Source organism: Bubalus bubalis, chromosome 21 (genome assembly GCF_019923935.1).
Source record: "Bubalus bubalis isolate 160015118507 breed Murrah chromosome 21, NDDB_SH_1, whole genome shotgun sequence".
NCBI classification, from domain to species: domain Eukaryota; kingdom Metazoa; phylum Chordata; class Mammalia; order Artiodactyla; family Bovidae; genus Bubalus; species Bubalus bubalis.
In genome coordinates, this window is record NC_059177.1 from 28,659,434 (window position 1) to 28,685,009 (window position 25,576).

The 25,576-nt window shown below is 40.9% G+C and overlaps 1 protein-coding gene across 1 annotated transcript in view; it reads right to left on the minus strand.

Moving 5' to 3' along the window:
* Positions 1-13,825: 13,825 nt before the first annotated feature.
* GXYLT2 (glucoside xylosyltransferase 2) overlaps positions 13,826-25,576 on the minus strand; it is an 81,507-nt gene continuing 69,756 nt past the window's right edge. The window contains exons 6-7 of the mRNA XM_025273042.3: positions 23,617-23,789; positions 13,826-18,795 (exon numbers count right to left, since the gene is read on the minus strand). Coding sequence (XP_025128827.1) covers positions 18,613-18,795; positions 23,617-23,789 — 356 coding nt within the window. The 3' untranslated portion in view covers positions 13,826-18,612. The remainder of the gene's footprint in view (positions 18,796-23,616; positions 23,790-25,576) is intronic.

The window sequence follows — 25,576 nt, forward strand, 5'->3', positions numbered from 1 at the left end:
CCATTTTAAATACAAAGATTGTGTTTTGTTAAAAATTAGAAACAAGTGCAACAAAAAGTCTGCTCTAAAAGAACCAGGGTTGTTTTCTGTGATGCCACAATGGTGTGGTGGCAGCTGGTGGCCACGCTGGGGTGAAGACCAGAGTTCGGAGAACAGACTGGCAGGTACTGTCTGGGTGGCTGGCTTCATGAAGTTTGCTGCAATCCTGGGGGTGCACTCAAACTGTGTGAATGAAATGGGAATTTATAAGGAGGGAAGGGCACTCCATTGGGTTTCCTTGGTGGGTCAGTGGTAAAGAATCCGCCTGCCAGTGATAAGATGCTGATTCAATCTCTAGGTAGGGAAGATCTCCTGGAGAAGGGAATGGTTGCCCACTTCAGTATTCTTGCTTGGAAAATCCCATGGACAGAGGAGCCTGCTGGGTTACAGTCCATGGGGTCACAGAGTTGGACACATCTTAGCAACTAAACAAAAACAAGGGTAGTCCATAGGATCCAGGACACTTAGTTCTGGAGGCCAGGAGTCTGAGATCAGGATGTAAGAAGGCCCACGATCCCTCTGCAGGCTCCACAGAAGAGTCAGTTCTTTTGCCTCGCCCAGCTTCTGCTGACTGTCAGCATTCCTAGACATGTGACTGCATGCATCACTCCCATCTCTGCCCCTGTGGTCATGTTGCCTCTTGTGTCTATCACATCTCTCTTGACCTTACTCTTAAAAGGACACTAGTTATTGGATTAAGAGCCCATCTGGATAATCTCGGCTGATTTCCTTAGCTCAAGATTTTTAAATTACATCTACAAACACTCTTTTTAACAGGAAGGTAACAATCACAGGTTCCAGAGATTAGGATGTGGACATATCATTTTGGGGGCTACTATTAAGCCCATGATAGTAATTTAAATAGTTTTGTGAGAACTGTGAAACTTTGCAAATATCCCATTTCTCATCAGATTTTTCACTCTCAAGTTTTCACCTCCATTGATGTTACTTGACTGAACTAATTATTATGTGCATGCTTTTAGGCTAAGTTGCTACTATGATGGAGAATTTCCTTGTAGTCCAGTGGTTAGGACTCTGAACTTTCACTGCAAAAGGCCTGGGTTCAGTCCCTGGTCGGGGAAGTAAGATTCTACGAAGCCACATGGCAAGACCAAAAGGAAAAAAAAAATCACTATGCTGGTTGCCAGATGGTAGTTTTCTAACTCCATCATTCTTTTTACATTTATCAGTTGGATTCCTATGATAAGCAAAGAGTCATCTCCTCTCATTTATTCATTTTTTTAGTTATAATAATTTTGACTCACTGATTCCTATTTTATCCAGGGGTTAGTTCACTGCTATCATTAATTGATACCTAAATTGGTCTAGACTTGGCCAATGAGACCTTCTTCAAGCTGGCTCCTGCATCCTTTTGACATGTCTCCATCATTCTTGGAGCACTTCTTTATTTTCTGGTACAAAAAGGTATTCGAGGTTCATCTTGCATCTCCCTTTCCCAGCCCTGGAAGTAAGCATTTCTCCAAGAAGTCCCAATTCTTTTTGGTGGAGAATGCTACTTAGGAATGTAGCTGAGGCTGCTAGGGTGTTCACGGCCATTGGGATGTCATTGCCGGGCCCTCTTGGCACACAGATAGATCCATATGTTTATTTATTTCTATATCAATGTCTATAAAACTAGGAGTTCACAGCTTCCAATTCCAACCTAACACTGGAGGCTTCATTTTAGTTTTCTCCTTTTCTATACACATCACTGTCCAACAGTAAACCTGGTTGCCATTCTCCTCAGTATATTCTTTTTTTTCTTTGTAGGTTAAGAACTTAATTAAACTACAACAAGGTCAAGGGCAAGAATTGCAAATCCATGTTTTCTGAACTTCAGAGATTTACACCAAGCTACCCTTTTAAATTAATACTGGTTTACTGTCCCAATGCATAAGAAATTCACTGACTCCATAGACATTTGTTTGTATACTGAAGCCATGTCAGGACAGATCAAAATCAAATATTCAGGTGCCTGCTGCTGCCGCCGCTGCTGCTAAGTTGCTTCAGTCATGTCCGACTCTGTGTGACCCCATGGACTGCAGCCTACCAGGCTTCTCCGACCATGGGATTCTCCAGGCAAGAACACTGGAGTGGGTTGCCATTTCCTTCTCCAATGCATGAAAGTGGAAAGTGAAAGTGAAGTCGCTCAGTCGTGTCCTACTCTTCGCGACCCCATGGACTGCAGCCTACCAGGCTCCTCCATCCATGGGATTTTCCAGGCAACAGTACTGGAGTGGGGTGCCATTGCCTTCTCCATTCAGGTGCCTACTATGTGCCAAATCCTGAGTGAGATACTTCATGGGCTTTTCCCACATTAAAGGCTTATAATAGCCTCAAAAATGATTTTTGACAAACTCATTCTTCACTCTCAGTATATTCATTTTTTCTATCAATCTCCCTAGTACTCAACTGACCAATCACCAGTCCCTGTAACAGGTTCCTTTCTCACTTCCCTTGAGCTCTGACACCCTGCACCAGGCTACTTTCCCCCAGCCCCTGGCAGATACCTACTTTTCTTGGCCACACTTAATTGGTTGGAGATTGAATTATTCCAGAAAAGTGAAAGTTGCTCAGTTGTGTCCAGCTCTTTGTGACCCCATGGACTGTATACAGTCCATGGAATTCTCCAGGCCAGAATACTGGAGTGGGTAGCCTTTCCCTTCTCCAGGGGATCTTCCCAACCCAGGAATCAAACCAGGGTCTCCTGCATTACAGGCTGATTCTTTACCTACTGAGCTATCAGGGAAGATTCCAGAAGGAAGGGTAAATATTATTAGTATTTATAATAATAATAGTAATTTAAAATTTTTCAAATGTCTGATAAATAGTATTTTATCAAGCAATTCAAAGACTACAGGGCGAGCAAAAAAATCTCTTAAGATGTTCTCCCCAACTCCAATACCCACCACAGCTAGATTGAGCTTCATGAGTTTCTCATGAATCTTTTCAGATGTTTATTATGTGTTTACATGTCTCACCTGTTGTATTACAGCTGTTCTTCTGCCTTCTGTCCTGGTTGTTCAGTCACCAAGCTGTGTCTAACTCTTTTGTGACCCCACGGTCTGTAGTCTGCCAGGCTCCCCTGTCCATGGGATTTCCCAGGCAAGAATACTGGAGAGGGTTGCCATTTCCTTCTCCAGGGGATCTTCCTGTCTCCTGCATTGCAGGTGGGTGCTTTACCGCTGAGTCACCAGGGACCTTCCAACAATTTATCTTCAACACAAAACTGTTAGTCGCTCAGTCATGTCCGACTCTTTGCGACCCTGTGGACTGTAGCCCACCAGGCTCCTCTGTCCATGGGATTCTCCAGGCAAGAATACTAGAGTGGTTGCCCTTTCCTTTTCCAGGGAATCTTCCAGACTCTGTGGCCGAACTCGGGTCTACTCCTTGGCAGGCAGATTCTTTACCATCTGAGCCACGTGGGAGCCCCATTTTTAACACAACTGCCAGGGTTTTAATAATAAGAGCCTATCATGCTCCAATCCAACTAGTTACATTCCACTCAGAGTAAAAGCCACAGTCCTTGCCATGGGTCCTGAAAACACAATCTGCCACTCCCCTGCCCTATCTCCTACCATCACCCCTCCCCCCAGCCCTTCTTCAAGTCCTCTGGCTTCATTGACCTTCATGATGTACTCGTTAAGAAAAAAAAAATTCTATTTTTAAATTTAAGGAGAAAAGGAAAGATATAAACATCTGAATGCAGAGTTCCAAAGAATAGCAAGAAGAGATAAGAAAGCCTTCTTCAGCGATCAATGCCAAGAAATAGAGGAAAACAACAGAATGGGAAGGATTAGGGATCTCTTCAAGAAAATCAGAGATACCAAAGGAACATTTCATGCAAAGATGAGCTTGATAAAGGACAGAAATGGTATGGACCTAACAGAAGCAGAAGATATTAAGAAGAGATGGCAAGAATACACAGAAGAACTGTACAAAAAAGATCTTCACGACCCAGATAATCACGATGGTGTGATCACTCACCTACAGCCAGACATCCTGGAATGTGAAGTCAAGTGGGCCTTAGAAAGCATCACTATGAACAAAGCTAGTGGAGGTGATGGAATTCCAGTGGAGCTATTCCAAATCCTGAAAGATGATGCTGTGAAAGTGCTGCACTGAATATGCCAGCAAATTTGGAAAACTCAGCAGTGGCCACAGGACTGGAAAAGGTCAGTTTTCATTCCAATCCCAAAGAAAGGCAATGCCAAAGAATGCTCAAACTACCGCACAATTGCACTTATCTCACATGCTAGTAAAGTAATGCTTAAAATTCTCCAAGCCAGGCTTCAGCAATATGTGAACCGTGAACTTCCTGATGTTCAAGCTGGTTTTAGAAAAGGCAGAGGAACCAGAGATCAAATTGCCAACATCCGCTGGATCATCGAAAAAGCAAGCGAGTTCCAGAAAAGCATCTATTTCTGCTTTATTGACTATGCCAAAGCCTTTGACTGTGTGGATCACAATAAACTGTGGAAAATTCTGAAAGAGATGGGAATACCAGACCACCTGATCTGCCTCTTGAGAAATTTGTATGCAGGTCAGGAAACAACAGTTAGAACTGGACATGGAACAACAGACTGGTTCCAAATAGGAAAAGGAGTTCATCAAGGTTGTATATTGTCACCCTGCTTATTTAACTTCTATGCAGAGTACATCATGAGAAACGCTGGGCTGGAAGAAACACAAGCTGGAATCAAGATTGCCGGGAGAAATATCAATAACCTCAGATATGCAGATGACACCACCCTTATGGCAGAAAGTGAAGAGGAACTAAAAAGCCTCTTGATGAAAGTGAAAGTGGAGAGTGAAAAAGTTGGCTTAAAGCTCAACATTCAGAAAACAAAGATCATGGCATCCGGTCCCACCACTTCATGGGAAATAGATGGGGAAACAGTGGAAACAGTGTCAGACTTTATTTTTCTGGGCTCCAAAATCACTACAGATGGTGACTGCAGCCACAAAATTGAGAGACACTTACTCCTTGGAAGGAAACTTATGACCAACCTAGATAGCATATTCAAAAGCAGAGACATTACTTTGCCAACAAAGGTTCGTCTAGTCAAGGCTATGGTTTTTCCTGTGGTCATGTATGGATGTGAGAGTTGGTCTGTGAAGAAGGCTGAGCGCCGAAGAATTGATGCTTTTGAACTGTGGTGTTGGAGAAGACTCTTGAGGGTCCCTTGGACTGCAAGGAGATCCAACCAGTCCATTCTGAAGGAGATCAGCCCTGGGATTTCTTTGGAAGGAATGATGCTAAAGCTGAAACTCCAGTACTTTGGCCACCTCATGTGAAGAGTTGACTCATTGGAAAAGACTCTGATGCTGCGAGGGATTGGGGGCAGGAGGAGAAGGGGACGACAGAGGATGAGATGGCTGGATGGCATCACTGACTCGATGGACGTGAGTTTGAGTGAACTCCGGGAGTTGGTGATGGACAGGGAGGCCTGGCGTGCTGCGATTCATGGGGTCGCAAAGAGTCGGAGACGACTGAGCAACTGATCTGATCTGATCTGATTTTTGGCTTTGCTGGGTCTTCACTGTTGCTCAGGCTTTTCCTTGGTTGTGGCGAGCAGGGGCTACTTTCTAGTTGTGGTGTGCAGGTTTCTCATCGCAGGGGCTTCTCTCGTTGCAGAGCACAGGCTCTAGGGCACAGGCTTCAGTACTTGCAGCTTGTAGGCTCAGCAGTTGCAGCTCCCGGGCTCTAGAGCACAGGCTCAATAACTGTGACACTTGGGTTTAGCTGCTCAGCACGTGGGATCTTCCCCGATCAGAGATTGAACTTGTGTCTCCTGCATTGGCAGGTGATTCTTTACCACTGAGCCTCCAGGGAAGCCCATGATGTACTCTTAATCTGTGAGTACACTCCTTAGGAGGGTGCCCAGCTCTTCCATCTGCCTAGATCCCTCTTCCTGGGATATCCACGTGGCCCTCTCATCCCCTTGAGTACCATCTTCTCAACAAGACCTCCTTAGGCCTTGTCACTAAGTGACATTGTACTTTCCACTTTCCCCTGAACTCCCGAACACCTCCTTTTGTCCCTTACCCGCTCTCAGCTCTTTTCATCTCATAACATATCATGTCATTTCCTTTCAAAATTATGTGTATTACATTTCTCTGCATCACTGGAACATAAACACCCCAAAGACAGAAAACTCTTTTGTTCACTGGTTTTTCCCAAGGTGCCTTGAAGCCTTGTGCAGCATGCATGCACCATAGGATCTCAATAAGTAGTTTGTTGCATAAACATATACTGAAGTAGTTCTTCTTGGCTTAAATTTCTCTTAAAAGGTAACATATTCTTCTACAATTTTTTTTTTTTTGGCTTTTTACTCAAAAATATGTCTTGGGGGTTTTCTGTTTTATTTTAGAGATACTTAAAATCTTATTTTGCTTAGTACTTTGAAGTATAGATGGAATATTATTATTTAACTAGTCTCTATGAATCACATATACAGCTATCCAGTTTTTCTCTATTAAAAACAAGATCTTCCGTAATTCAAATCTCAGTGTCCTCCTTTAAAAAACAGAGGCAGTATTCATCTCATAAAAGACTGAGGATTAAAAGTGATCCTAGGGTAGTACCTGGCAAATCTTTTATTGTGTTTTTATAATTATTATTAGCTGTGTGGTAGCAGCTACTACCACAAGCCTCTACATGACCATTTCTCTGAAGAGTAATTTCTGGATAGGCATGTTTTTAAGCAATACTGCCAGTGGACCTCCTTAAACAGCGCTGTCACCTTCTGAAAGTATGTGACTGTCCACACACTTGTGGACTCAGAAACTTTCACCAGTCTGAGGACTAAGCAGAAAACCTCTGTGTTGTTTTGATTTTTGTTTCCAAGATGTATTTGTTAGTTGGAACATATTTTCCTTTTTTTTGGCCAAGAGTATAGTCTCATCTTTTAGTCCATCTTAGTGAAGCCCACAAGCTTTCCAGACAACTCTAAATCACATTGATCGGATCTATCTTCTGGGTTGACACAAGGTGTATCACATCTGCAACGGCCTATTTGCATGTGGATTTTGTTAATATCATCACTCAGAAATGTGGAATAGGAAGGTGGGGAAGGGGTCAGCTTCCATCATCAAAGTCACAGACTTAGACTCTAAAGCTAAGCCCAGGAAATTCTTTGAGTATTTTAGGCCAGGAACTGGTCCTTAGAGTTAGTGGTGAGCCATGCACACAGGATCCTTGCCCTCCTGGATCTTATTGTCTAGTGGGATAGAGAAACATGAAGGAAGTAAACAACAAAGTAAAGGCCCAGGATTTATAGATTGTAGTAAGTTCTAAGAAGGAAATATACAGGATAATATGGTATGAAAGCCATGTAGGGAAGCCACGTTGAGTGAGGTGATTAGAAGTCTCTGAAAAGACAATGGTTCAGTTGAGACTTGAAAATGAGACTTTGTACATACCTTTAATGTAGGAGCATGAAAACTTTTTTTAACCAAAATCAGAAGGAAAAATTCATTTTATATGGCAACCCAGTAAACATACACTGATATATTACATAAAATATGATTACATCGTCAATAAAACATATGACTATGTAAAATGATACCTATCTTAATATGCACTCTGATATTCAATTTTTTAAAGCTGGCTGTGACTTTTTAAATTGTTTGTAGTATGAAATACACAGCTTTGGCTCATATTTCTCATATGAAATTGCAATTATTTTTATATTTATCTTCTCAGCTAAAGTATAAACTATGTGTAGGTTGGGGTTGGATCTTTTGAATCATGTGTCTCCAAAGCTTACTAGGGCACTTAATAAGACAGTCAATAGATATTTATTTAATGAATAAATGAATACAAGGGCCTATAGCTTTTGATTGTCCTTTTCCAATATTGATCCAAACATTAATATTTAGCTAAACACAAGTCACTTGGGTAAATTGTTGAATCAACTGGATGCCTGTATGGAAATCGATGAGGGTTAACTCTCTCCATACCTAAAACTTAATTCAAAATACATAGTGCATCCTCACATGACTGACAGAGAAATACTGCTTCTTGTGTTTCTTCTTAAAAAGGCATTAATCTACCCTCATGACCTAATTGCCTCCCAAAGTTTTAATACCTTCACATGGGGTTTAGGATTTCAACATATGAATTTGGAATGGGACATAAGTATTCAGTCCATAACAGTATAAAACTTAAAACTATAAAATTTCTGGTAAAATATACAGGAGAAAAATCTTTGCAACTTGGGACAGGCAATCGTTTTGCACAACACAAAACATAAAACAAAAAAGAAAAAGTTGAGAAACTGAACTTTACCAACATAAAGTCTTTTGCTCTTATGAAGACAAATTGAGAAAATAAAAAGACATGACACAGGCTAACAAAAAATATTTGGGACATGTGCATCAAAGATTTGTATCCAGAATATGTAAAGAATCCCAAAACTTCAGAATAAGATATGAAAAACCAAATTTTTAAAAAATGGGCAAAAGATTTGAACAGATTTTTTTTACCAGTGAAAACATCTGAATGTTAAGCAAACACAGGAAAGGATGCTAAACATCATTGCGTGCGTGCGTGCTAAATCGCTTCAGTCATATCCAACTCTTTGTGACTCTATGGTCAGTAGGAAAATGCAACTTAAAATGACGGACTACCCTGGTGGTCCACTGGTTTTCTAAGACTCTGTGCTCCCAATGCACAGGGAATGCTCAGCCCCTGGTCAGGGAACTAAGATCCCACATGCCTCGTTGCACAGCCAAAACAAACAAACAACAATGACAACAAAAAATAAAACCACAATGAGATACTTATACTCACTAGACTGGCTAAATTTAAACAGACTGTCCACACAATCTCGGCAAGAAACTTGGAGAAACAGGAACTGCTAGTGAAAATGTAAGTGGTACAAGCAACTTGCAAAACAGTTAAGCAGTTTCTTGAAAAGTTAAACATACATTTACCATGGAACTCAGACATTCTAGTCCTAAATTTTACCTGGTAGAAATGGAAAAATAGGTCCAAAGACACTTTCATGACTTGTTCACTTGTTCGTGTCCGTAACAGCTTTATTTGTAATAGTCAAAAACTGGAGACAAGCAAACCCATCAATAGGAGGATAAAATAAAGAGGAATGAACCAGGGATACATGCAACAATATGGACGAATCTCAGTTTTGCTGAGTGAAAAAGGCCAAGCAAAACAGAGTACATAATGTATGATTCCATTTTGGGCTTCTAGGTGACGCTAGTCGTAAGGAATCTGCCTGCCAAAGCAAGAGCACAGGAGACACGGGTTTGATCCCTGGGTTGGGACGATACCCTGGATTAAAAAAAATGGCAACCCAGTGCAGTATTTTTGCCTGAAAAATCCCATGGACAGAGGAGGCTGGCAGGCTACAGTCCATGGGGTCGCGAAGAGTTGGACATGACTGAGCATGCACGATTATTATTAGTTACGGTTCCATTTATGCAAAATCTAAGAACCTTATAAATAGCTATCGTTTTAAACATTTAATACACCAAAGTTGATATATGTCCTTTTATTTTTTTTCAACTCTGTGTGTTTGCAATCATTTCTTTTTTTTTCTTTTGGCCACATTCCCTGAGGAGGGATGGAATCTTTGCCCTCCACAGAGAAAGCATGGAGTAATAACCACCACTAGACTGCCAGGAAATTCCCTTTTTTTTTTTTTAAACTCGTCTTCTATTTTTTTTTGCAATTATTTCTAACAATAGTCATTTAGATACAAGAGAACTCAACTTCCTAATGTGACGTTTAGACTCATTTTGTCACAACAGCCAAAGCAGATATCCTGAAAAAGGAGGTGCTATTATTTGGATAAGATCTAAATGCTCAGTAAAGAGACAGGCACAAGTGTTCCTAGGAGTCTCCTTATAGTCACAGCCTAAGAAGACACACTTATGTGTTGCCTGGTCGCCTCCACAAGTCTATGGGAACCGCGGCGTTGAGGAATGGTGGTAAAGCACTCTTGCCCAACAGTTAATGAGATTGTATCGTCCTTTCTCCACTTCCTACCCCCTACCCCAACTCATTCATTCATATTGGATTGCCGAATCATTTCTGGTATGAAGGCTTTATTTGCTTAATGGCAGTTCTCAATGAGCGAGGGTGGGGTTTGAAGGAAGGATGATGCATTCTTATTAACCATTTGGCAAGAGTGCTTTACCATCATTCCTCATCTCCGTTACTTTAATATATACACCAAGAGAATAATTTTCTTGATATTTTGACCCATGTTGACAATATTGTTTTTCAGTTGGACACAGAGACCATGTATTTTTCCACAGTTGAAATGATTCTATTGGAATGACATGAAAATTTTATGGCTGGAATCCTAGAAGGATGTATGGTTTTCAATAAAATATTAATGAAAAAAGCACTGTTAGAGTCACACATTTCCCTTGGCATCATTTAAGCCTTTGAATCCAGAGCTATTTCTGGGTTTTTCACTCACATGAGCCAATGCATTCCCTCTCCCTCTCTCCCCCTGTACCAATTTGAGTTGTATTTGCTGTCACTTGCAATTTAAAAAGTTTTTAACAATACAGAAATTGGCACCAGGAGTGGGGTTGTTTCTAGGCAGTCAAAATCCCACAAACGTCCACAACAGAGACATAAAAGAGAGATTATGGAAACGCAGAACATTCAAGTAGAAAGGAACTCAAACATCATCTGACCTGATCATGTCATTTTATGGACAAGTAAATAAATTTCCAAGGAATTAAATAAATCACTATACTTTCAGTGAATGAGACTTTAAAAGACAGGTTATTACAAATTGACACCCTGAGCATTTGTAGGAGAGATAGCAATAGTTGTTGAAAACAACACTTAAAATAAATACAGTGTGTTTTATAGCTTCACTGATAGGAACTGGTCCCAGTTCATGGTGCAGCAGAATCACTTATTTTCATTTAATATTCTTGGAGCACGAGAAATGCATTAGCTATTAAAGTAGGTAATGCAGAGCAGGAAACAAGATCAGCAAGGACTGTACCCTCACAGAACTTTGTATCTAGTGCGGGAAGACAGAAAATTAACTCAGAGTTTTACCCAAATAAGTACTGTTGCTGTGATAATACATATTGCAAAGAAAAAGTCCAGGATTCTATGAGGGAATATAAGAGGGAGAACGGCCTTTATGTGGGGGATCCAAGGAAACTTCCACAAAGAAAGGAAATTTAAACTGAAGGATAGTAGAATTTGCAAGGTGAAATTTTAGGGTAAATGATTCCAAGCATGTGTAAAGCCCCTTGACAGGAAAGAGCTTGGCTTCCTAAAGGAACAGAAAAACAAATGTGCATTACTGAACACGTTTAGTGTTCATTAGTGAAACATTAGTGAAAACTCTGAGTTAATTAGTGGAGTGAGAAAGAACCAGGGAGATAGGTAGGAGGTAGATGTGCAGAGACTTTCTGACAACTTTGGAAAGGAGCTTGGACGTTATTCCAGGAGCAAAGGGGGACAACACGGAGCAGCTTTTCGCAGGACGGGGGTGGTTTATGGTTTGGAAAGTTCCGGACTGAATTCAGAGCAATAAAAAAAAGCATTAGGACAACAATCCAGGTCAGAGAGAACAGAAATCCAGGAAGCTACAGTTTGAGTAGAGACAACAACAAAAAGAGAGGAAGTTGACTCAGTGACTACTCTGGAGGTAGAAGCATACACCTTTTTTTGTACTAGTTTAGGTTGTTCGTACTATCACTTGCAATTGGAAGAGACGCACAAAAATTGGTTACCACGAGTGGGGTGCTTCAGTGAGGACATGAGGATATAGTGATGAGGGAGATATGAAATCAGAGAGAGGGAAGAAACAAGAGTGATGAGCAGGTTTCTAGGATAAGGTATGGGGGCGGGGGGTAGATGTTGGTGACATTGACAGACTTAGGGAATAATGAAGGTGGAGAAGGATGCAGGACATTATGACATCATGAACAACGTTAGAAAGGCTACTTGTGAGTTATGTAAGAGCTAAAGGGTGTGATAGGAACAGAAACAGCATAGCTTTGGGAATGGTAAAAGCACTCATAGTGAAAGTCGCTCAGTGGTGTCCAACTCTTTGTGACACGATGGACTGTAGTCCATGCAATTCTCCATCCCAGAATACTGGAGTGGGTAGCCTTTTGCTTCTCCAGGGGATCTTCCCAACCCAGGAATCAAACCCAGGTCTCCTGCATTGCAGGCAGCTTCTTTACCAGCTGAGCCAGGGAAACCCAAGAATACTGGAGTGGGTAGCCTATCCCTTCTCCAGCAGATCTTCCCGATCCAGGAATCAAACCGGGGTCTCCTGCACTGCAGGTGAAGTCAGAGATATTTAAGCTTTTCCATCCATGTTCTTCTAAAAAGACAAGAAAGGCAGAACTTCAGCATGTGGACCCTCTGGTGAGTAAACATCTAACCCCATGGCAGATTAATACATAAAAATGCCATTTTTTTCAACATGATATTCTTTAAAAATCCATCCGCCATTTGTTTACTGGAGGCAAGGGAGCCACAGTGAATTTTGGGAATTTTGAAATTTTGTGTTTGTTCCTCACAACAATCCATGAGGAACCACTGGCCCTGTTCTAGTGCGTGGGAAGTTTGAAGCACTAAGACAGTCAAAAAGTTTGCCTGGGAACTTCCCTGGCTGCCCAGTGGTTAGGACTCTGTGCTTTAAATGCAGCAGGTGCGGGTTCAATCCCTGGTTGAGGAACTGGGATCCCGGAGGCCGTGTGGCTTGGACAAAACAAAGTTGTCTAGGTCACAAACAGTCAGAAAATGACTGAACTAGGATTTAAACTCAATGCTGTCTAAATATAGAGCCTGACTCTCATATCTCACATAATTATTTGATGTGGGGTCCCAGTTATTCCAGAAAACCTTATCATATCCAGATACCTTAGCATTTTTAAATGTTTTAAAATATGAGGAGGAAATTCACTAAATGAACAAAATACCTTCTGACTTTTAAGAGTCTAAGGATTAGGGGAAAAAAAATACTTTATACAGACTCGAAACTCTTGGTACGTTATTTTTTCATTATGTTTCTAGCTAATAAGTCAGATTCAGTTTTTGCAAAATAAAAGCTAAGAACATGAGAACTATTTTCACATTTTCTGATTTTTCTTCATTGTATATCAAACACCAAGCACCTTTAAAATCCAAATAACCTAACTTCCAGTGTGGTATTTTATAAAGAAGATTTTTCATGATTTTAAAAAAAAAAGGCAAACTACACGCTAAACCAAATTTGTTTAATAGCTGAAAGGACTTAAGTATTACTATTTAATATTATCTTACAAAAGAAAAGAAACACACTTCCAAAATAACACCAAAAGACAAGACTTTTTTAAAAAAAGTTTTTAATTAAAAAAAGTAAAACAGGAAACGGCATTTAAAAATGACAAGATAGGAAGTAATGTATCAGTCCTTTTAATTTGCTGTAATAATTCCTTTTCTGTTGGAGTGTTCTTTATTATGCTCATTTTGTCCCAAAGAAAAATCACTAAAAATAAGTTTTCCAACATAAAAAATGCATTCAGCTTCTCCTTGGGAGCAATAAACAACAGGTACACTTTTCAGTGACAACACAAACATGTAAAAGTGATGAAGCAGAAATTGCATCGGATTCTTACACGTCCGTGCATATGATGATACAAACACAAGTGCCTTTATCTTGAAGACTCAAGAGAATATTTCCAGTTTTGACTTGTGAAAATTTCTGCAGTTGCCAGAGAAATCTCATTAGCTTTATTGGGTTGGCCAAAAAGTTCGTTCAGCTGTTGGTTGTTTTTTTTGGGGGGGGGGGGGGGGGGGGAGGGGCGGTTAACCCAATAAATGCCAGCGCAGCAACTGTGAAATGATTTCAGCTCAGGTGTCACTATCAATGATCTCCAATTTGCAGAGTGCAACAAATGCTGGGTCTTTCTTTAAAAAACATGTGAGGTGCATGTGTGTGTGTACATATTGTGCAATTTTTTTAAAGTTTTTGGAAAATTGTCACGGTAAAGATTTGATTTTAGGATCAGAACTTAGTTCTGTCCGTACAGGGATTCCCCAAGTGCTGTGGCTCTGCCACTGATGCCAAGCACCTTGGTCCCACTGAGAAGCTAACATCGAAGACAGGAAGGGAAAGGCAAAAATGAAAAAGAGGAAGATGAAAAAGCAGGAGAGAAATGGAAAGACATAAAAGCGATTGCTTCCCATACTAATAAACGAAGATATCACGATTTATACTCTTATGACATTAAACATAATTCTGAATTCAATCATGAAATCATGTTCATGTTGGTTTATCCAACACATGCGATTCATCTTTTTTGTATAAGTATTAAGCAGTATTATATCTAATCCTAAGTTTGTATGTATGTTGTGTCACCTTCAGGGTGAGCTGGAATGATTACTCCATTATTAGATCACTATTCTGTGACTGTGAATAAGGTTTTGTATGGCTTGCTTGTTTTATAAACACCATAACTGCAATGAAATAAATACAAACCTCTACAAGTCCATATAAACATCCATGTCGACAACAAATTCAGGAAAAGTCACAACCATTTGGAGTGGAAGCACTGAATATGGAATAGACATTTCAAATAAATAGTTAAGCTTGGAGCAATATATCCTAAATACTAAATTGTTGTTTTGGAAGTTGAAAGAAAACTTAGATTTTCTAGCCAATTTTTCAAATATTGGAATTTCTAATGTAAGTCACAATTCCAGAGATTTATATTGGGAAAAGAAAAACTCAGCAAGAAAAATATGGTCAGAATTTCTAGTGATTTGCTATTGAAAGTCTCAATATCCATGCACACAAAAATACTACATTTTGCTATTAAAAAGTGTTCTTGCATTCTCCAATGATACTCTGCAGTCATGCATTAAGCAGAATTTTAAAGGAAACCAGGAAAGGACAGGTCAAGATAGGAGGGTAGAAAAAACCCAGTCTCAAGCTCATCCCACAGATGAGCAATGTGCCAGATGGGACAGTGTCACTTTTTGGCAGACTTCAGACCACAAGTTTCAGGAGTTCGCTGTATTAAAATCTGTGGTTATCATATTTCAAAGGCGTTAATGTAGTAGTTTTATGGAAATTATCAGAAGTAGAGAAAATACTGCCACATGGGTAACATGCTAACTATAGAAAATAATTAGCACTTTTAGGCAGTGGGGATTGGAAGATCAGTTTTTCTAAATTCTCCACCAAACTCATCTAACATCTTTCAGAATACAGCAAAGGAATTTCAAAGCAGAAAACCACACCAAATTCTAAGGATTCATGGTCTCATAATGCATCATTCTAGAATGTTCTAGAGTCTTATCACTGATCTTTGCTGGAAACCCTATTGTGTATCTTCAGACTAGAACCAATAATTGAAAGTTGTGGGTAAACCTGGCTTATGCAGGAAAATGCATCGCTGTATTTCAGGTCTTTACAAGCAGATGTTTTTGTGGGGCTTGCCAAGAGAGGAAAGAAACTACTTCAGGTCTATGCTGCTGCTGCTGCTGCTAAGTTGCTTCAGTCGTGTCCGACTCTGTGCGACCCCAGAGACAGCAGCCCACCAGGCTCCACCGTCCCTGGGATTCTCCAGGCAAGAACACTGGACTATAAGCCACCAACAAATCTGAATGGCATCGGTGGGGGTTAGAGGCCATATTGAACAAGCAGGAAGAAAACCTGAATGGAAGTCAGGGAATCATCTCACATCCTGGCTCTTTCACCAAAACTCCATTTGTGGGTACACAGGATACATTTTCCCCATCCAAAAACAATCCAGAAATTCTCCCACAGGCTTTAGAAATCAAATAATGAATGATGTCCCCTTTAGTGGTAAAATGAGGAAACATAAAATACAACAGCAAAGATAGAGTTTCACATCATAATGGTAATTTCCCTTAACATAAATAACAAACCACAGGCCATCCAACTTGTCAAAAGGAAAGTATGGGTTATTACTCAACCATTTTAGATTTAAATTTGTTACTACTGTACACTGCTGCATACTAATGTTGATTGATCCTGATACATTCTTTGGTAGTGCTGATGTTTTTGTAGTTTTTTTTTTTTTTTCATGGTAAGACTTTTTCTGCTGTTATAGAAGCCATCACTCAGTTGTGTCCAACTCTTTGTGACCCCATGGACTGTAGCCTACCAGGCTTCTCCATCCATGGGATTTTCCAGGCAAGTGCACTGGAGTGGGTTGCCATTTCCTTCTCCAGGGGATCTTCCCAACCTAGGGATCAAACCCGGGTCTCCTGCATTGCAGGCAGACGCTTTACCATCTGAGCCACCAAGGAAGCCCTATGATATCCTACTGCCTTCCAGTATATAGGATATCTATCATATTTGCATTACCAAAACAAAACATTTTCCTTTTAAACCTTCAGATAGCTGTCTGTGATGAAAAATAAAAATTTTTGTTCCTCAAAATTTCTCTGTAAAACAGGATGTATCTTATACATATCTATGCATCTTATAGAACAGTAATGATATTGGATATGTTTCCTTGTATTACAATTTCCTTATTTGCCCAGTGGAGATGATGCAGGTCCCTACCAAGTTCATTAGGCTGTTGCAAACATCAAGGAGATCAATTATGCACATGTTTGGAGAGATAAATAAAGCATTATGCAAAATGCCCTTATGCTAATAGCAGCCACTAGGGATTAAGTTAGATCCCTTTGGGTAAAGAATATAGAACTTCCTGTACTGTAGCTAGGTGATAAGACCTGCCTGGTCCCTTGGCTCACAGCTAGATAACCCTAGAGAAGGGAAAAAAAAAAAAAACAACTGAGATCTTTCTAAGGCTGGCAGGAAGATGAATTTTCTTGCCAATGGAATCCATTGAACTGTTTATTTGTACATATTATATTCCAACTTGGCCTTTAATTTCCACCTTTGCCCAAGAGTTTAAAGAGACACAGCCACACCTACCAAAGTAGAGATAAAATGCTTTTGTTTGGCTCAGACGGTAAAGCGTCTGTCTACAATGCAGGAGACCCAGGTTTGATCCCTGGGTCGGGAAGATCCCCTGGAGAAGGAAATGGCAATCCACTCCAGTCCTATTGCTTGGGAAATCCCATGGACAGTGGAGCCTGGTAGGCTACAGTCCCTGGGGTCGCAAAGAGTCAGACACAACTGAGCGACTTCATGTTCACTTTCACTTTAAAACACAAAATCACATCTCTACTAAACAGACTGCTTAGGTTTAACATCACTACTGAATTTCTCCTTTCAGAAGCTGAATAGACATGTCTTATGACTGGGGAAAAGATGCTTGGATAAGATCACTGACTCAATGGACAGGAGTTTGAGCAAACTCCGGGAGATAGTGAAGGGCAGGGAAGCCTGGCATGCTGCAGTCCTTGGGGTCTCACAGAGTTGGACACAACTTGGCGACTAAACAACAACAATTTTTATTAAAAAAACAAACCAAAAAAAAAAACCCAGATAGGCTTCACCCTTTATCACTGCCCAATTAGCTAAAATTTGAATGCTCCTCCCATATTATTTTTTAAGTAGAAAAGGATAGCTTTATTACTTTGCCAGGCAAAGGGGGACATAGCTGGCTCCTGCCTGAAAACCTAAGTGCCTCAACCTTAAAGAATTGATGAGGGGTTGACCTGGATTCGATCCCTGGGTCGGGAAGATCCTCTGGAGAAGGAAATGGCAACCCACTCCAATACTCTTGCCTGGAAAATCCCATGGACAGAGAAGCATGGTGGGCTATAGTCCACGGGGTCGCAAAGAGTGGACTGAGCAACTTCACTTTCACTTTCTTTATAACAATGGTTCAATGGTGGGATCTCTGACAAGACTAGGGTGTGTGCACAGTTTGCACTCCCTTAATCTCATCTCAAGCGGTCTCCTAATCTTGATGAGCTTCTCTGTCCCAGACACATTTTAAATAAAGCACTGTAAACATAATCATTTTGTCTAAATTTTTAGTCTCCTACATAATAAATCTCAGCATAGGGTTCAAGTTTTACTTAGACTACCTGTTTTAGATACGTTATATGATGGAAAAGACAAGCAGCAAATAAATACAGAAGTAGGGGGAAAAAGGCTACATGAGACTACACTAAAAAATCTTTTCCCTAGTTGATAGGATTATGGCTAATCTCATCTTGATTTTGGTCCACTGACCTATAGACCCTCTAAAATTTTTTAAAGTTTGTTTGCTTTATAATAAGCATGTATTACTTTTATAACAAGGAGTGGGGGAACCAATTGCATAGAAAGAGTCTCAAGAAAATTGGATAAAATACACCACAACAGATGTCACTGCCATTGTCTCTTGACACTTGGAAACTGGAGGGCTCACGAGAGTTCCTTTTCACAGCTAGCTCAACCTGCTTCAACAATGTTAAGTGAGCAATAATACCATTAAAAAAAAACAACAGAGAGATAAATAGCATATTAGGAAAAACCTAAAGCATATTTCCTTTTGGGGCAACTAATTTAGCAATATTTAACAAGGCTTTTAAAACTCAATTGTCATAGAGCACCATGAAATATTCACATAAAAGAGATCCAGGCAGCTTGAAGATGAATATTTCCTCGTTCATGAGATGCCTAATTGACTTGTGACTCAGTGCATCTGGTTGGGGCCAACATGGATGATGACGTGTTTCTCATAGGCCCTTTTCATTGTTTTCTCAATTTGCTTCAGAAAAACTTGTGGAATTCGTCCACATAAAGTGTGCACAGTCTCCAAAAACTTCAGCTGAAGAGGGTAATACATGGATTGAAAGAGATTGTCTTGAAAGGGAAACTGAAAGATGAGTGGAAAAAAGAAAGGAAAAGTTTATTTTAGTTACTCAAATGCCATTTAAAAAGGAAATAACTTACTGGGAAATGACACAGGGAATTACTGGAAACACGTAGTCACAGTTGGTATGTTTTTAGATACAGTGGAAAGGACCTCCCAGGACCAAAGTTCAAACCCTGATTCAATCCTGTGCAACCCCAGGCCATCATTTACCCTTTTGGGGGCTCAGTGTCTTTACTTTTTTTTTAAAAAAAGATGATTTATTTGTGTTCTAAAAGCTCTTAAAATGTAAGAGTCAAGTATTGGGTTGGACAAAAAGTTCGTTTGGGCTTTTCCATACCATCTTATGGAAAAGCCCAAAGGAACCTTCTGACCATCCCAATGTATTTCCCATAACAGGATATTCGATATACCATGCTCTTGCTGAGTAGATCAAGATTTGAGTATAAACAACAAGATCTTAACTATACAGCACAGGGAATTATATTCAATATTCTGTGACAAACCATAATGGAAAAGAATAAGAAAAAAAACATGTATAACTGAATTACTTTGCTGTACAGAAGAACACAACATTGTAATCAACTATATTTCAATAAAATTGAAAAAAAATTCAAGTATATACTTGAAATCTACTACAATAAAACACTGAATTCTTCATATTTTCTTTGCCTTTATAGCCATCTTAATAAAGGAACTACAGTGATCTCATGAAGTTGAGTTTAACAACTACTAGTGAAATGTATCATCAGTGAACTGAATATTTGTTGTTGGTTTTATCTCACTTCATACTTTAAAAAGATTATCCTGCTTTCCTATGGAATATGTGTGTATTCTCCCAAACAAATCTTTCAGACTACCTAGTCATGAGCATGAGTCGAAGTTTTATTACAATCTCAGGAAAAGGGAAAAGGCCTCCCGTTAGGTCAAGTCAAAGATTCACTGTTGGCAAGGACATTTTAAACAAAAAGACTAGAGAAAGAAAAAAAAAAAAAGGAAAACAAGAATGATGAAAAGTCAGAATACTACTGCCTGACAGCAGAGTGGGTGGGTGTGTAGTTTCCCAAAACAAGTTTTAATCCATTAAAGTTCATCAGAAATATTGCTTAAGCGAGTTTATCAGAAATGTGATTTTCTTCCCAAAAGGAGGTTAAGGTTCTGTCCGAGACTATGTTTGGAACACTTTTTCTTTCACAGCACAATTTAGACCACTGAGAGACTTCTTCTGTGGTTTCCCAGATGGCTCAGCGGTAAAGAATCTACCTGCAGATGCAGGCAATGCAGGAGACGCAGAAGCCGGTTCAATCTCTGGGTCGGGAATCCCCTGGAATAGGAAATGGCATCCCACTCCATTATTCTTGCTGGGACAATCCCATGGACAGAGCAGCCTGTTGGGTTACAGTCCATGGAATCACAAGGAGTCAGACACATTGAGCATGAATGAAAACTTTCCACTACTGTCTCCCCCAGTGACAGGAAAAGAATAGGTCGAAACAATGGATTCATCTCTGATTCCTCTCTTTCCCCATATTCTTCATCTAGTCCATCAGCAAGTGCTGTCAACTCTCTCTCCACAACGTATCTGGAATCTGGCCCCTTTCTCCCATCCTCCTAATACCGCACGAGTACCTGCCGCCCCCCCACCTGGATGGTTGTAATCAGCCTCATAAGGAGCCTCTGAGTCTTCACTGTTGCAGCCCTTCCACCAGTTACCAAGCAGGTATTTTTAAAGCATAAATCAGAGCACATCATTTTCTTGCAGGGGCTTCCCGCTGCAATTAGAATAAAATTCAAACTCCTCTCTTTCCCCAAACGTTCAATGAGATCTGGAACTCTCCATGCTCATCTCCTGCTCGTTCCCCTTTTCTGGTCATTCTGGTTACTGCAGCTTCCTGCCTCAGGGAATTTTCTGCATTATTTCTTCTACTTGGCAGGATCTCTCCCTAGATTTCCCCAGGGCTGCCTCCAGGGATCAAGGCTCAGGCTGGGCAGAGGCATCCCTGAGGACCTGAGCTTGTGAATCCTCCTCTTCATCCAGGATGGCCATTACTCTGCTCTGGTCACCTTTTAATCCCTCACTGTCTGAAAGGACTTTTATTATTTCTTGGTTTATACAAATATTGTCTGGCTTCATCCACCCAGAACATATGCTTCATGAGAAGCAGGTTTTATCGTTCTTGGTCTTGTTGATTTCTGAGTTTCCTAGAACCTAGACTGTTCCTACATTAAACAGGCTCTTCACAGATGATTGTTGAAAAAGTCATTGGCAGGATGTCTGCTTGGTACATAACTTTCCTTGGGTCATAGTGACAGCAGATCATACTTCCCCTTCACAGAAACATACACCCAGGGTTAGGGTATGTGAACATGAGTTGAGGGGAGAAAAGAGGAGGGGATGGGATGGTAGAGGAGGAGGGAAAGAAAGAGAAGGGAAGGAAAGAAGGAAGAGGGAGGAGAGGGGGATATTTTCAGAGAAGAAGAAAGAAAGGAAAAAACGTAGAGTGAGAGGTAAGAAAAAAAAAAGTGTGACCCTGTTATCATGCAAACAACTTCTACTAACTGCTGAACACAACTCTACATCAGGCACTGTACTGAAAAGTGTAAACACCGTCATTATGTTGAATTCCAACAACACCTTTTAGAAAATATTATCTCCATTTCACAGATGAGGAAACTGAGGCCCAGTAAGGCAAGAAGAGGCTTCCCTGGTGGCTGAGTGGTAAAGAATCTGCCTGCCAATACAGGAGATGTGGGTTTGATCCTTGGTCCAGGAAAACTCCCCTGGAGAAGGAAACGGCAACCCACTCAAGTACTCTTGCCTGAAGAATCCCATAGAGTCTAGAGTACTATAGTCCATGGGGTCGGAAAGAGTTGGACATGACTTACAGACTGAACAATGACAGCAAAAGGCAAGAACAGAGAGCTAGTAACTAATCAGCAGGAAGTGATAATATTGGGATCTGAACCCAGGCCTACTGATGCCCAAAGCCAAGCCCTGACCAGGTTGCACTATAGTGCACAGTGGTGGAGTGAAGAAATATGTCTTTTATGATGAAGTCTGTCCATCTTTACTTGAGTTTCAGGATGGGGTTAGTTACAGTCCTGATTGAAATGAATGAGAATTGAAGAAGAATTGTCTTTTTAGGCCCAACTGAGGAAAATCAGTGTATTAGCCAGGATCCTTTATGAAACACTTATTTGGCCTATTTTCTGATCCACCCAGAAAACAAACAAGACAGACTGTAATTCTAGAAGCACAGTTGCTCAATCCCAGACCAGGGCTGACCGATCACAGAACAACCGAAGGCGTGGTTCTGATGTCCACGCCTGCGGCAGTTTTCTTTAACTTCCATGTGTACTCCTGAATGGGTTTGCACCTGGAGTCAGTGTCTGAATACCTAAATGTGGTATCACTAAGTACAGAACACATTTTCTATGTAATTAAATCAGCAGAAACCTGGGGAAGAAAGAAGTATTAGCTGATAGGTATGTGAAATGTTTTCCCTCCACAGAAGACAATTCTGGGGATTCTAGAATTGGAATTCTCTGGGATTCTCTTTGCACGCATGCGTGTTAAGTGGCTTTAGTTGCATCCGACTCTTTGTGACCCTATGGACTGTAGCCCACCAGGCTCCTCTGTCCATGGAATTCTCCAGACAAAAATACTGGAGTGGGTTGCCATGCCCTCCTCCAGGGGATCTTCCCGACCCAGGGATTGAATCAGTGGTCTCTTATGTCTTGCTTATTGGCAGCTTTGCAAAATGCCTATTTTCATACATGCAAAAATATATGAAATATTACTATATTGCAGGGCTCACTCCCACTTCACCTCTACCAAAGCCCGTTCATGAATCATGAAGGTTCTTGGAAACCCAAGAAAAAACCCTCTAATAAAATCTATAGGCTATATGTCAAGGATTGGCAATTTTTTGCTGTAAAGGGCTAGACAGTAAATGTTTCAGATACTGTGGGTCATACAGTCTATTACAGTGACTCATCTCTGCTTCTGCAGCATAAAAGTGGCCACAGACAATACATACATGAATGGTTGTCACTATGCTCTGACATGACTCCATTTATGAATGAAGAAATTTGAATTTCACAAAACTTTCTTATGTCACAAACTATTCTTCTGTTCATTTTTTCCCAACTCTTTAAGAAACCATTCTTACCCCACATGTCTTACAAAAACAGACCAGATTTGGCCCAATAATTGGCCCAAGTTGGATGACCCCTATAGTCCTATTTTTTGGAATGAAAGTTTCAAAAGAGAAATCTCTGAAAGTAGCTGTGTCTAGTTTTCCCCCAGCAACTTCAAGGTGAAAGGCAACGTGGAAAACTGCATTTCCAAAGTATGTGAGTTATAGCAGGCAGGACTTGACTGTTACTTCGGTTTGGCTCCTTGCCTAACTGACCACCTTGACACTTGTTTGTTCAACACGCTGGAGCTGGCAACCAGGCAACGTGCTTAGCTTGAGTTGAATAATAAAATTTTATTTGTGTTGTATTAATATTATGTTTACCCTAACCTAGCATCCTTTATTATGGCAAATGGCACAGGGTTTCTCCTTCTGATGGGACATTTCCACCTTCAGCGAACTTATTTCAGGGGAAAAAATGAGTGACTTACTTGGAAATAGTAAGTCAAGAGTGAATAAGGTACAGTATCAGGTAGCAAGAGGCGTAATGTGACTGACGTTGGGGAAAACTGGTGTAATTCAGTGCTTCTGAGGAATTATTTGACCTTCAAAGGGATGGGTGACCAAAGTGTGTGCACTGCATCACACTGATAAGCCTGCTGAACGGGGACAGGAACACACTTACGTCTCGGATCGCCTCATAGAGTGCTTTGAAAGTTGGCTGCTTCTCGTCATGGTAGACACCTCGATTCCCATGCAGGACAGACACACCTTCCCGCTCTGCCTCTCTGCAATTGCTTCCATACATGCAGTGATCAGGACGGTAGTTCCACTGGCAGGGGAACACGTAGAGACACTCTGGAAGTGACAAGAGAAAGACACAATCAGTGCCAGTGATGAGACCAACATATCCATAAACTGCACACCACACAGGATTTCAAAGCACATGAGTGATTGGTAACTCGTAGCCCAGGTTTTGCCATGTTTGTTAACAGTCTGAGTTCAGGAATTGAAGGGTCATGCATTAGTGATGTTGGAGGCCTTACCCCAAAGAGGAGGGTAATATAGCATCTTGGACAAGAAGGCAAACAGGCAGCAGACAGCCTGGGACAGAAACCCAACTCTGTGGATCAAAAACAGTGCAGCCCAGGTCCAGTGACTTAATCACCTGTGTTTCAGTTTCCTCATCCACAAGATGGATGTAATAGGATTGCCTCATTACTGATGATTCAGTTTTTTAAAAGCTCGTGCAAAATGCCAAGCACTCATCTGTGGCCTATGTTGTTAGCAGTTACAATCAACTCTTTGGAAAGGTTTTGTGAAATGGACCAACCTAAAAAATTAGAGTCAAGAGTGAAGCAAAGGTTCCTCTTCAGATTAAAAAGCAAGCAACCAATAGAAACAAAATGAAGGAAAACAAACAAACAAAACACTACAATAACAAAACAAAAAACAACCCATCCAACGAAAAAGCAAACCAAGAAGAGTTCTCCAACCCCCGCAAAAAAGAAGTCCCCATGTCCCGGTGACTATGTACACTGTGGGTGAGCATGTCCGTTGTGTACTTGTGTGTCTGCATCTCTAAGTCACAGGTTCTTAGCCAGGGGTGATGCTATTCCAGTCTCTCAGGGCCATCTGGCAGTGTCTGGAGGGAGACATTGGTCATCACAGGTGAGGCTGCTATTGGTGTCTAGTGCGTTGAGACTAGGGATGCTGAAAACATCCTCAATGAACAACACAGCCCCCACCACAGTAGCAGTGCCAAGGTCAAGAAACTCAGCTCTAATTCTGTTGGACTCAGTAAATTTCCTCTTGGTGACTACGATTATAAAATTAGCAAAAAGTTCATAACCCTCAAGCTTCCTGGCTCCTCCTTCCTGTGCCTTTAAGGGCTAGGCCTAGAGGAGGATGAATCAAAATTCTCTGCAAACATGCGTCATTCATCATGAGAAGGACCTTGTGTGAGAACTCAGGAGGCTTGGAGCAAATCAATTACCCATGTCAGAAAAGCATTATAAAGATATGTTGTTGGTTAGGTTGATGGTATTTCCTTCTTATGGAAAGGACTGCTGCTTAGAGGTTATTTACAGAAAGCTTCAACATGGAAAGCAAAGAATGAACCCATCACTATACATCCCCTCTGGCAGACGGTGTGTAGTATTTCCACCTCAGAATTTACAGGCCACTGTGGAATTCCCTGGTAGTCCAGTGTTTAGGACTTGGAACTTGCATTGCCAAGGGTGCAGGTTTAATCCCTGGTCGGGGAACTAAGATCCTGCAAGCTGCATGGGGCAGCCAAAAAACAAAACAAAATGAAAAACTTACAGACCACTGTGACACCAAAGCACCTTCTAATCCCTAACTGTTCACAAAACACTGTGAGATTTTCCCTTTCTTGGGAGAACTCCATCCCACCATGATGCTTCTCTTACTTGCATTCACCTCCATGCTTGCCCGTACGTAATCCACACCTGGGGGAGAGTGGGGCTTATCCTGAAATCATACTATCAGGATGTGAATCCCATTTCCTTTATTAGCTGTGTGACTTCCCTGTACTTCAGTGCAGAGGTTGGATGTGAGGATGGTGGGAGTGAAAATATCTAAATGTACTTTTGTGCTTCTGAACTGCAGCCTGATGCCAGCAC